This window comes from Panthera pardus, unplaced genomic scaffold, assembly GCF_024362965.1.
Source record: "Panthera pardus isolate Hobbes unplaced genomic scaffold, ASM2436296v1 HiC_scaffold_3, whole genome shotgun sequence".
Classification (NCBI taxonomy): domain Eukaryota; kingdom Metazoa; phylum Chordata; class Mammalia; order Carnivora; family Felidae; genus Panthera; species Panthera pardus.
The window spans coordinates 20,871,076-20,883,246 of record NW_026526876.1 but is presented as its reverse complement, the minus strand read 5'-3'; the positions used below and the strand labels follow the sequence as shown (position 1 = coordinate 20,883,246).

At 50.3% G+C, this 12,171-nt stretch overlaps 1 protein-coding gene across 10 annotated transcripts in view; it reads right to left on the bottom strand.

The window, feature by feature from the left end:
* The window catches only part of SLC39A11 (solute carrier family 39 member 11), a 427,544-nt gene that overhangs the window by 63,067 nt on the left and 352,306 nt on the right, over positions 1-12,171 (bottom strand). For all 10 annotated transcript variants that reach the window (XM_053893198.1, XM_053893190.1, XM_053893191.1 and 7 more), the window contains one exon: positions 4,743-4,812. In XM_053893198.1, the coding sequence (XP_053749173.1) occupies positions 4,743-4,812 (70 nt within the window). The remainder of the gene's footprint in view (positions 1-4,742; positions 4,813-12,171) is intronic.

The following is a 12,171-nucleotide window of genomic DNA, read 5'->3' as shown; positions in this document are numbered from 1 at the left end:
CCTCCTGCCTGAGTCCTGGTTGTGGAGAAATTCAATTAAGGATCGTGCCTCCTTGGGAGTCTTTATTTTATACCTTTCTTTTCTCCCGTGGTGGCTGCAGATATGTGGCTTCCAGATGCATTATTAACAGGGCACAAGAAAGAGATCGTACAAGAGTTAGTTGGTGTCAGAGCATTTGCTGATGAATCTGCAGTAAAATTACGGTTTTCCGCCGAATAAGAGGTCTGCATACTTTGGTCTGCAAAGGGCCAGATGACTATAGACGCTCAGCTTTCGGCCTTGAGGTTCTGCGGCAACTGCCCACCTCCATTATTACCAGGAGTTAAGGACAGTATGTCAACAAATGAGTGTCGGCTGTGTTCGAAGCAAACGCCGTTTCCAGAACCGGGTGTGGGGCCGGACCTGGCCCGGGGGCTACAGTTTGCTGAGACCCCTAGGCTAAATGAAGAGCAGCTAGCTTGGTCCACGTGGGCCCCAGGCACAGGCCAGGTAACTCTTGTTGCCAAGTACATGCAAATGCATCCTCTCGCCCTCGGGGCCCTCCCGGAGCCCTACGTGATTATCTAGGTCTCCCTACGCTCAAACCTGAATTCCCCCTTCTCCCTTCCGCAGGACAACAAAATCCGCCGACAGATGCCGTCTGGTGGGTCTGCATTCAAAGCTCTTCCTCCCTCCCCTCCTTGTGGTCTCCCTTCAGTCCCACATCCCTCGTCCTGCTCTGAGGGCACACAGCTGTGGGTGGTCAACACAGGTCCATCTATGTCCTGGCCTCAAATTATTCCACGGGAGCCAGATCACGGTTCAAACCACCTCTTGGGTTTTATCATTTCCTTTCCCTGCATATCAGAACCCACCCTAGCTGCCAACCTCTCGGTGCATGATGTGCTTTCTTAGCCGTCGGGCTCACCTTCCAGAAAGCACCGTGTGAGCTCCATCTCGGTGACTTCACCTCTCCGCCGGCCCTGAAAATGCCTTGGGACCTACCTGGGCCTTTCTTCACAATATTACCTGCCTCCATCGCGTCCACCAATTCAAGCTGACCATCCGCCCCGGTCCCGATGAAGTACCACCGTTCTATGAAGTGCCCCTGACACGAAGGAAGAGCCTGCCCTTCATCCACTGGTTTCTTAGTGACTCGGTTTGTATCCCTTCCTTGGAGCTTACGCTGTGCCCTTCTTACGGTGTTACTGGTTTCACTGCCCACTAACCAATTATTTAGGCCATCTTTTCTGGTATTGATTTTCAATTATGTCACACTGCGGTCACAGAATGTGGTCTGAGTGGTATTGATTTGGGGGGCATTCCGACTTTTCTCTGCGGCACGGCGCTCATCAATTTTGGGAACCATGCGCACGCGGGCTTGACAAGAATGTCAGGTTTCTCATCGCCAGGCTGGGGCTCTACGCACATCCATGATGTATGTCGTGTTAACTTTTTATCTGCCTTCTCAGTGCCCGGGCGGGGAATCCTAACCCTTCACCATGACGACGGTTTTGTCTGACTTCCCTTGAAATTCTGACCATTTTCCTTCCCCAGTGTGAGACTTAGGTTGCCAGGAGCGTACAGGTGCCCATCAGCCCGGGACACTGTTCCTCTTCCTGCAAAGTACTGACCTCCATTCTTTACGTGGCTTTCTGCCCGAAAGTCTGGTTTGTCTGATTCCAAGACTGTAATACCTGCTTTCTTTTTGGCCAGGGTGCACCTTCCACCTTTTTTCACGCCTTTGTTTTCAAGCTTTTCTGTGTCATGTCTTAGGCGTGCCCCTCGTTCATCACCCGGAGCTGGGATTTCAAAAGGGAAAACCTGTCTCTTGTACAAGATGCGTTTAATCATCGGATGACTTTGCTTTTGCAGCCTGCCCTCCGGCATTAGCCTTGTTCTTTCTCCTTCTCCCTCGTGCCTTGGCTGGGGGCTCTTATCCATCACCATCCTCACCCCCTCCCCCCGCCCCCGGGGCATTTGAAAAGGAAGAACCCAAATCACGAACTGTAGGTGGATTTATGGGGGGGATGGCCTGATGGGGAGGGTCTGTTGGAGGGAGAACCTTCCCTCCCAAGATACTCTGGACACAGTGGTGACAACAGCAAAGCCCCACATGCTGTGGCTGAGAGTGGGTGGAGGGCGGGGGGTGGTGAGAACCCCCCAGTGGCTCCATTAGCAGGGGGTTTTTTGAGGCTGAAAATACCAAGACTGCCGCCCCAGCTCAATCCCAACTGGAAGGTCCTGTTGAGGGTTTATGTAACTCAGAGAGCATCTGTTCAAGGGAAGAGAGGGGCTGGGTCGGAAAGATTGTTGCTCTACTTTCTTCAGAAATATTTATAAAGATTAGCGGAAAGTGCAGGTAATAGAATAGAGGGCCGTCTGAGTGGACATCCCCATGTCGCGGGAGACGTGGCTGGACTAAAGCCTGGCTGGGGGCAGGGCTGTCACTTGCCAGCCACCGACCCCCTGCAACGTGCACGGCGCCCGAGCTCCAGGAGGACCCGGCCTGTGGATGCTGACAGGCTCAGCTCCCGGGATCCTGCTGACTCGGAAGTTTCTCCTGGTCTAAGCGAGGCCAAGATCAAAACGGCTAAAAAGCCATACTCCCCGACCCTCTCCCCTCCCCCTCTCCCAGTGTGAGAAGAGCAGCCTGCAGGGCGTTAGGAATCACAATTAACCCTTGATTTTGGCGACATTTCTACATTATGAAGTCCCCTCTGCCCTCCCCCCACCCTCCATCAACCAGCTCATTTGGTTTTCACAATAGGTATCACATGAACGGATGATGCTGGAGGAACCCACCAGTTTGACAGGTGGGAAAAAGAAGTTGAGAACAGGGGAAATTTCGACATGGAACATGCCGGCCCACACGCACATCTGGGGCCTCAAGGAGCACACATGTCCCTTAACATGTAGCATTAGAATTTAAAGCCCTACAGGGGGGCGCCTGGGTGGCTCAGTCGGTTGAGCGTCTGACTCTTGACTTCGTCAACTTGAGTCATGATCTCAGGGTTGTGAGTCTGAGCCCTGCGCCCTGCGCCGGGCTCCGTGCTGAATGTGGAGCCTGCTGGGGATTCTCTCTCTCCCTCTCTCTCTGACCTCCCCCAAAATTAAAAAAAATAATAATAAATAAAGACCAGCAGAGACTACACTTAACACACAGGGGTCCCACATTGGCTGAGGAGCTAAAAGGAGGGGATGGGGCATAAAGAAGCCTCACATAAGTTCAGCAGCCGAGGGAGGGCGGGAAAGGGGCTCTGTGAGAAATGAGTTCCTGACAAGCAGGGGAATAGAAACCAGGTTGATCGCTGAAGGAGGCAGGGCCACTGCCACAGGGGGAAAAAGTCGGTCAGAAGGCAGAGAAATGAGCTAGATGCAGGGGTCAGAAACCAGCGGCCCCCAGGACCATCTCTTGAACATGAATCATATTTTTAAAATAATTGTGCCTTGACTCTGGGCTGATGGCTCGGAGCCTGGAGCCTGTTTCCGATTCTGTGTCTCCCTCTCTCTCTGCCCCTCCCCCCCTTCATGCTCTGTCTCTCTCTGTCCCAAAAATAAATAAAAAACGTTGAAAAAAAAATTTAAAAAAAAAAATAATTGTGCCTTGAGATAGTGCATGTGCTGCCTGGTTGAGGTTCACCTCTGTCCTCACTGTTCCTAACTGTCTCCACCCCAGGATGGTCTCCACTCAATTTCTTGCCCCTTAGTCTTCTGAAGGCACCTGAGTTTGCCACCCTTGGATGGAAGGGTCCTCCCTGCTCTCCTCCAGCCCAAGGCTGTAGTATTCACGGTCCTGTAGGCACAAGAGACCACGTAGAACACATCTCCATTATGGCTACAGGATAAGCCATAAGCCTCCGTGGTCCCGAGACGATCGCCTTGCCTAGGCCCTGTGTGGGGCCAGGGAGGTAGAAGAGAAGAAGAACTTAGAAGGCACAGACTGTCTGTGGAAAGACTGTCTATGGACATGAGGAGTCAAGGACAGCAGTGAGTTTGGTTTGGGCAACCGGGTGCAAGGGGGTGATGGGGAACCCTGGAGGAGGGACAGGTTTTTGCAGGATGGCAGCAGGAGACAATAAGCTCAACTTTGGAAATGCTGAGCGTGGGGATCCTGAAAAACATTTGAGTGGAGATGTCTGCAAGGTAGCTGGACCCGTAGGTGTAAGTTCCAGAAAACAGTCTAGGCTGAAGATCAACATTGGCATCACCAGCAAATGGATGGAAAATAAAGTCTCGGGAATGGAGGAGATTCCCCAAGGAGAGTACACTAACTGAGAAGAAACGATGCCCCAGAGATGGATCCCAGGCAACATCAACATTTCAGAGAGGGCCGCAGGACGAGAAGCCCACAGAAGAATCTGTAGAGGAACAGGAAGTGGGGGGAAACCAGGAGAGCGCAGGGTCCGGAAAGAGAAAGGAGCGGCTTCAAAAAGAGGGAGCAGTTGACAGCATCAGTTGCTGGCTTTGTTAATTTTTTTTTTTTTTGTCTTTAGTCTTTATACTTTTAAAGGATTTGGAGAACACACGATTATTTCCATGTTGTGTTTTCAAAGCGGTTACCCATTAGATAGCTCATATGACAAACGGCATAACCAGCTTGTTTGATGGAAACCCTCTCTCAGGCAAGCTTCACCTGACCTCCCCCACCAACTTCCACCAGTCTTGGCCCTCTGGGGCCAGGGGTGCCCATCGAGGTAATAAGCATTTCCAGAGCACCACTGGGTACGGTGCCAGGCTCTAGGGAGCAGGTGCTGGCTTACCTGGCACTCTCAAAGGTGGCGGATGCTGTCTTTTCCACAGCCCCAAATCCGACGCCAACAGCAAGACCCTCTGAAATGGAATAAAAAAGCATGAAGGGTTAGGAGCAATTTTCGAACAAGGTTCATTACCATTGCTGGGTCAAGTGAGACCGCATTAGGCTGCCAGTAACAGAAAACCCACATAACTGGAGTTTAAACCCGGGGTTGGCTGGCAACGGTCTGGGGGCCAAATTCAGCCCACTGCCTATTTTTGTATGGCCTGAAAGCTAAGAACGACGTTTACATTTTTAAATAACTGGAAAAAAAAAATCAAAGAAAGAATAGTATTTCATGACACATGAAAGTTATATAATTTTAGTGTTCACAAATAAAGTTTTATTGGCACACTGCCATGCTTAGTTTGTTGACAAGTTGTCTGTGGCTGCTTTTGCGCTACATCAGCAGAGATGAGTAGTTGTGATAGAGAACATATGGCCCAAAGACCTACAATATTTACTGTCTGGCCCTTTACTGAAAGAGCTTGATGACGGGCTCCTAAGCTAAACACATAGGGTTTTATTTAGCTCGCGCCAACAAGAAGTCCGAGATTGGTGCAGGGGCCCAATGATGTCTTCCCAGACATTCGAGGGGCCATCTTGAAATGGTAGACTGTTACAGTCTACTCTGAGATGGTGTGGCTACAGTCTAGCTTAAGCTTGGAGATGGACAAGATGATTCCCCAAGTCCTCTCCAGAGGGACTAGTAAGCCTGCCAAGGCTACAAACACTCTGACTTTGATCAAATGTGGAAGAACACTGCTTGTCTACAAGTATCTGATGGAGAAGGAAAGGTTACAGAAAAATGGTCCAGTGGCCTGGGACCAGTGGGGTAGAACCATAATGTTAAGACATTTTCTGGTATCTGTGGGACAGTTTAAAGACCCCCTGAATCATAACAGGAAAGAGACCTACCAATACTGGTCAGAATCAAGACCAAGGGCTTTTGGGGCCAGGAGGAACTTTCTTGTTATAAAGAGGGAAGAGGGAAAAATCCACTGAGAAGGGCTTGTCTTCTTTTGGGATTCACTGCCTCTTTGAAACGCCTCTTTTTATCCTTTGTGTCCTTTTTAGTTGGGGTGGGCCAAGGATGCTAGGATTCTAGGAGGCACCTGGAGACAGAAGAGCTGCTCACACTTGTCCCATGTGAGAGGGTAAGAGCTCACCCATTATCTAGTCTGGTTCACCGAGGGACCACAAATGGAGTCCAAACACCCTGCTAAGGCCTAAAGGGCTCTTTTCTTCCCTCACCTTACCCTTTGTGCTTCAATCTCCTGTGGGGACCCTATCGGGTGGCAACTGGAGGTTGCTGGTTGAGAATTTGGGGTCCTCATGCTCCTCCAAATATCTTCCCATAGTCCTCATAATGACCAATGGTGGGATACAGAATCCTAGGACTTTAGAGGTAGAGGAAACCCCAGAGATCACGTGGCATGACTCTTGGGCCACTGCCAGGCTCAGAAGTTATCGGTTTGGTTGGGGTGGGGGTGGGGCGGGGGGGGGGGGGAGGTTTTTCCAAAACCAGATGGCAGACAGCACCCTCCCAGCATGCCTAGCACACTCCAGAGCCGGCTGCAGAGAAGCCCCTAAGACACTGTGTCCAACAGGCTCTGGGGCCGAAGTGGCCAGGCAATCAATACCACCAGAGCAACCGCATGTTTCAGGATCGAGGCTTTAAAGACTGATTTATTTTTATATAATTGTTAAGGCTCCTGATGTAAATTGTAAAAAAAATTTTTTTTACATTTATTCATTTTTGAGAGAGAGAGAGAGAGACAGAGTGCGAGCAGGGGAGGGGCCGACAGAGAGGGAGACACAGAATCCGAAGCAGGCTCCAGGCTCCGAGCTGTCAGCCCAGAGCCCGACGCGGGGCTCGAACTCATGGACCGTGTGATCATGACCAGAGCCGAAGTTGGATGCTTAACCGACTGAGCCACCCAGGTGCCTTTAAAAAAAGAAAATTTTTTTTTAACATTTATTCATTTTTGAGGGACAGAGAGAGACAGAGCTGTGGTCTCTTGTGAGCAGGGGAGGGGCAGAGAGAGAGAGGGAGACACAGAATCTGAATCACAGCAGCTGCCGGTGCCCGCGGTCATGAGATCAGAAAGCTGGAGGACATCTCCGATGCTTCTTCCATTTGACCAGTCCCCTACCCTCAGAGACTCCAGTGTTTCCAAAGCTGCTGTCCTCATTCTTGTTTTGTGCCCAAACAGCCAAGCCCTCAGCCGGCTCTCAGAGGTGACTGCGGGTCTCCAAGGCAAAGAACTTCACCAGGGACCCCTGACCCACTGGGGAGAGGTGTCAAAAGCTGGGGAGGGACTAAGCGGTGTTTTATAACATCAGAGGGGCATCTCCCTTCCTTTGAAAAAAAAATGTGCTTTTCTAAAGTATAAACAACAGCTGGTTGGCTCTTTTGTTAAAGATTTTACTCTAATCAGTCACTTTAATGTAAACGATAGCGCAGCCCAGAGCACCAGGACCTATATTAATCAGGGAACTAACCCCTTCTGGTTATTTAGCAAAAGCCCCAGCACTTGGACTCACAGTAGCTCTGGGAGGTTGGGCAGGGGAGTAACCAGTTAAGGCAGGAAAAAATAGCGTCTGCCCAAAGGGATGCAGCCCCGAGCAGCTGAGCCAGGTCCCCCACTCCCCCCCACCCGTTTGCCAACCTGCACTTGTGGCTTTCTCCCAGGTGTGGGTGGCAAGAGCTGGCATCCGAATCCGTACTCTGAAGGGGTTTGGAGCAGTGAATGCATAGTCCCTCTGCCCCCCCCCTGTACCTGGGCCAATAGTGCGGAACATTCTGTGATGATCTGCACATGAAGCGGGTCCCTCCTCTCTGCTCCAAAAGCATAAGCTGTGTCCTGGGGGGGGAGGGGGGGCAAGCAGTTTCCCACCGCCAGGCGAAGGGCAGGTGCTGGGGAAAGAAATGCAATCGCTACCTTGTCCGAAGGTGGAATAGAGCCTGGCAGAGAAGCTAATGAGAGACCAAGATAAATTACATGCGTAGAAAGAACATAAATAAAAGAATTAAGGCAGATATTTAAGATCAACAGATGGCAGAAAGAACCCGCTGGGTGGAGAAGGAGCAGAGGAAAAAATTGCCGACTGGTGCTCACACCCCAGGTGTTCCACCAAAAGTACAAATTAGGAAGGTAATTAAGACAAGAAACCCAAGTGACTGGAATATTATCAGTGAGCCGCTGCCTCTTTTCACAGCCACTGCCATTAACTCGGGTGCAAAGAGAGAGAAGATAAATCCCAGATCTGTAGTGGCGCATCTGGCAGATAGAGGGTGGGCGAGGCAGAGTCCTGAGGACAAGCCAAGCCGGAGAATAGGCTCAGAAAGCCCGGGCCGCCCCCGCCGCCCTCCTGCGGGGTTGGACGGCAGGTGCGTGTGCGTCCCTCCCTCCATCTCCCCACCCTCCTGTGTCTCCATCCCATCTTGTCCCCCACCGGGGAGAAGAATAACAAAAAGGCTACGGCTCAGGTCCGGTATGTTATTTAAGGTTCCTCTAGAAATGGAAGGAGGATAACGATGCTTCGCGTACAGGATGATGTGCCCGGGGAAGGCTTTCTCGCTACGGACACTGTCTTGTACGAGGCCGGCCTAGACATCTTACGACGTTGAGCCGCATCCCTGGCCTCTGCCCACTAGATACTGGCCACGCCCCCTCCCCATGAGGGGTGCTAGTCAAAAATGTCTCCGGGCACTGCCTAATGTCCCCTGGGGGAAATATCGTGGCCTGTTGAGAACCACTGGCTTCCCATCGAGGGGAGGCGTTTTGAAACTATTCTAGAACGCTCTAAGAGTTTAAGTAGATGGTAGGAAAATGAGCAGTTAAAAACTAGTGTCTTGGCCTGCTCTGGCTGCTATAACCAAATACCATAACCCGGGTGGCTAATAACTAACACGAATCCATTTCTCAACAGTTCTGGAGGCTGAAAGTCCGAGGCCAAGATGCTGGCAGACGGGGTGTCTGGTGAGAGCCTCCTTCCGGGTTCACAGACGCACCTTCTTGCCATGTCCTGACGTGGTGAAGGGCGAGGGACCTTTCTTAAGCCTCTGTAACAGACTCTAATCCCTGGGTTCCCATCTTCAACCTCCTGATATCATCACCTTGGGGGGCAGGATTTCAGTGTATGAATGTGGGGAAGGATACGAACGTTCGGACCATAGCAACTAATATTTTCTTTTTCCATTGAGGGCTAGCCATTTCTTTGTTGTTGTTTTCTTTTTAATTTTTTAACATTTATTTTTGAGAGACAGAGTGCTAGTGGGGGTGGGGGGGGCAGTGGGCAGAGAGAGAGGGAGACACAGAATCTGAAGCAGACGCCAGGCTCTGAGCTGTCAGCAGAGAGCCTGACTCAGGGCTCAAACCCACAAATTGTGAGATCACGACCTGAGCCGGAGTCAGACATTTAGCTGCACTGAGCCACCCAGGCGCCCCTACTGTTCCTTTGTTTTTAAGGGCATGGTGGGGGAGGGGAATAGTTCACACGTCTTCTCCAAGAGACCTTGCCAGCCTCCAAAACAGTTGACGTAGGTGACATCTCAGCTCTGCCTGACATTCACGGGTGTCAGGTCACATGGGGGATGGGAGGGAAAGCCAGCATGGGGTCAGGAGAAATGTGGTTACTGGTTCAGCTGAGCTGCTGTGGGGACACCCCTCCTCTCCCTACCTGGTTATGCTCCTCTCCATGTGGGCCCGGCTGTCAGATGGTCTCAGCAAGACAGAGCCTTCTGAGATACAGATTTGGGTGTCTGGGGCACTCAGGCCAGGGCTAAAGACTGTGAGGGGTCTCATCTCCCTGTCCTGGGCTCTGCCACTCTCTCACCACAGCTCATGATTACATTCCTCTTGGGTGGCTTTCACACTGGGGGGCAGTGAACTAAACCCTCAGTCTGTCACTTAATGCGCTGATGGGAAGCCTCGGTTCTCCAGCCACTGCCTCTGCTGTTCCTTCTTTGCATCTCAGGGTGGTCGTGCAGGGGCCATGGGATCTCCTGATTACTCAGCTTTCAATGCTCTAGCTGGGTCTCTGGTTTAAGCATCCTTGCTATCGGTTCTAGACATTATAGCCAAAAGCCATTTAGAGAAGGTCAACACAATGGCCATGAAGGAAATGAGGGATGTTATGACTTTTTCCCCTCGATTCAAAAAGTATTAAATTTAAGACAGCAGCTCACAGCCTGTGGGGGCTTAATATTAAACATGGCTGCGGGGGCTCCTGGCTGGCTCATTCGGTAGAGTGTGTGACTCTTGATCTCAGAGTTGTGAGTTTGAGCCCCAAGTAAGAGATTAGCCAAGTAATCTCTTGGGTGTAAAGACTACTTAAAAATTTCAACAAGAGGAGCGCCTGGGTGGCTCATTGGGTTAAATGCTGGACTTCGGCTCAGGTCATGATCTCATAGTTCATGAGTTCCAGCCCGTGTTGGGCTCTGTGCTGACAGCGCAGAGCCTGGAGCCTGCTTTGGATTCTGTGTCTCCCTCTCTCTGTGCCCCTCCCCTGGTTGTGTGCTCTCTCTCTCTCTCTCAAATAAATATATATATTTTTAAAAAGTTCAACAACAGGGGCGCCTGGGTGGCTCGGTCGGTTAAGCGTCTGACTTCGGCTCAGGTCATGATCTCGCGGTCCGTGAGTTCGAGCCCCGCGTCGGGCTCTGTGCTGACAGCTCAGAGCCTGGAGCCTGTTTCAGATTCTGTGTCTCCCTCTCTCTGACCCTCCCCCGTTAATGCTCTGTCTCTCTCTGTCTCAAAAATAAATAAACGTTAAAAAAAAAAAATAATAAAAAAAAAAATAAAAAGTTCAACAATAGCCAAATTATGGAAAGAGCCTAAATGTCCATCGACTAATGAATGGATAAAGAAGATGTGGTATATATATATATATACATACACACACACACACACATCCATACAATGGAATATTACTCAGCGATCAAAAAGAATGAAATCTTGCCATGTGCAACAATGTGGATGGAACTAGAGTGTATTATGCCAAGCGAAATATGTCAATCAGAGAAAGATAAATATCATATGATTCCATTAATATGTGGAATTTAAGAAACAAAACAGATGAACATAAAGGAAGGGAAGGAAAAATAAGATAAAAAGAAAGAGGGAGACAAACCATGAGAGACTCTTAAATACTGAGAACAAACTGAGGGTTGCTAGAGGGAGTGGGGGGAATGGACTAAATAGGGGATGGGCATTAAGGAGGGCACTTGTTGGGATGAGCACTGGGTATTAAATGTTAAGTGACGAATCACTGAGTCCTACTCCTGAAACCAATATTACACTACATGTTAACTAACTTGAATTTAAATATATTAAAACATTTTTTGGAGGGCCGCCTAGGTAGCTCAGTCAGTTAGGCGTCCGACTTCAGCTCAGGTCATGATCTTGTGATTCATGGGTTCGAGTCCCGCATGGGGCTCTGTACTGACAGCTCGGAGCCTGGAGCCCGTTTCAGATTCCGTGTCTCCCTCTCTCTCTGCCCCTCCCCTACTCACTCACTCACTCTCTCTCTCTCTCTCAAAAATAAACATTAAAAACATTAAAAAATGTTTTTAAGTAATAAAATCTTAAAAAAAACAAACAAACAGCTGCTGCCACCAGCACCACCAACAGCAAATCCCAAAGGTGGAGAAATGAGGTGAAAGAGGACAACTTACTTGTTCTCATCTCTACTGAGGACCGAACAAGGGAAAAATGACTCATATTGCAGCTGGAGGGATTCAGACAAAGGGGAAACATTACCTTGAGGGAGGAGGTTCTTGAAACGTATGACATACCTCACTGAACGGGGGTTGAAAATACTCCTTCCCTGGGAGAAAAGTGGCCTTTGCCCCTGCTGAGCTGCTTCCCAGGCAGGGATGACCATGGATGTGGTGATAGGCGGGATTGAAAAGAATGGAGAGGGTGGCCTTGTGTTGGCCCTTGTGGACACATGATGCTTCAACATTAATTAGGGGCTCAGTCCTAGAGCGAGGCCAAGCTGCCACTTATATGTTCCCAGGTCCTCATGGGTTATATATTTAAAAAGATAGCAATATAACCATCTTGGGGCATCTGTGGCTGGAGGGGACCGTGTGGGCAATGGGGGCCGTGAGGAAGGGGGCATGCCCACCCCCAGTGGCAATGGGAGCCTCCAAGGATGCTGGGCGAGCCCAGTTTTGGTTCCTCCCCTGCTCCTGCCCGTCTTGGCACTGTCCCTGGGCTGGGAGGGGTGTGACCTGCTGGATGAGGAGGCAGTGTCACATCATACTATGGGAGGGATTTCCTGGCCATAAGGACTTGCTTTTGGCTGTCGGGAGGGTTCACCCATCTGGCATGGACACGCCTGCTGTCTTTATTTCCACTCTGAACCCACAACTTGGCTGGGCCTTC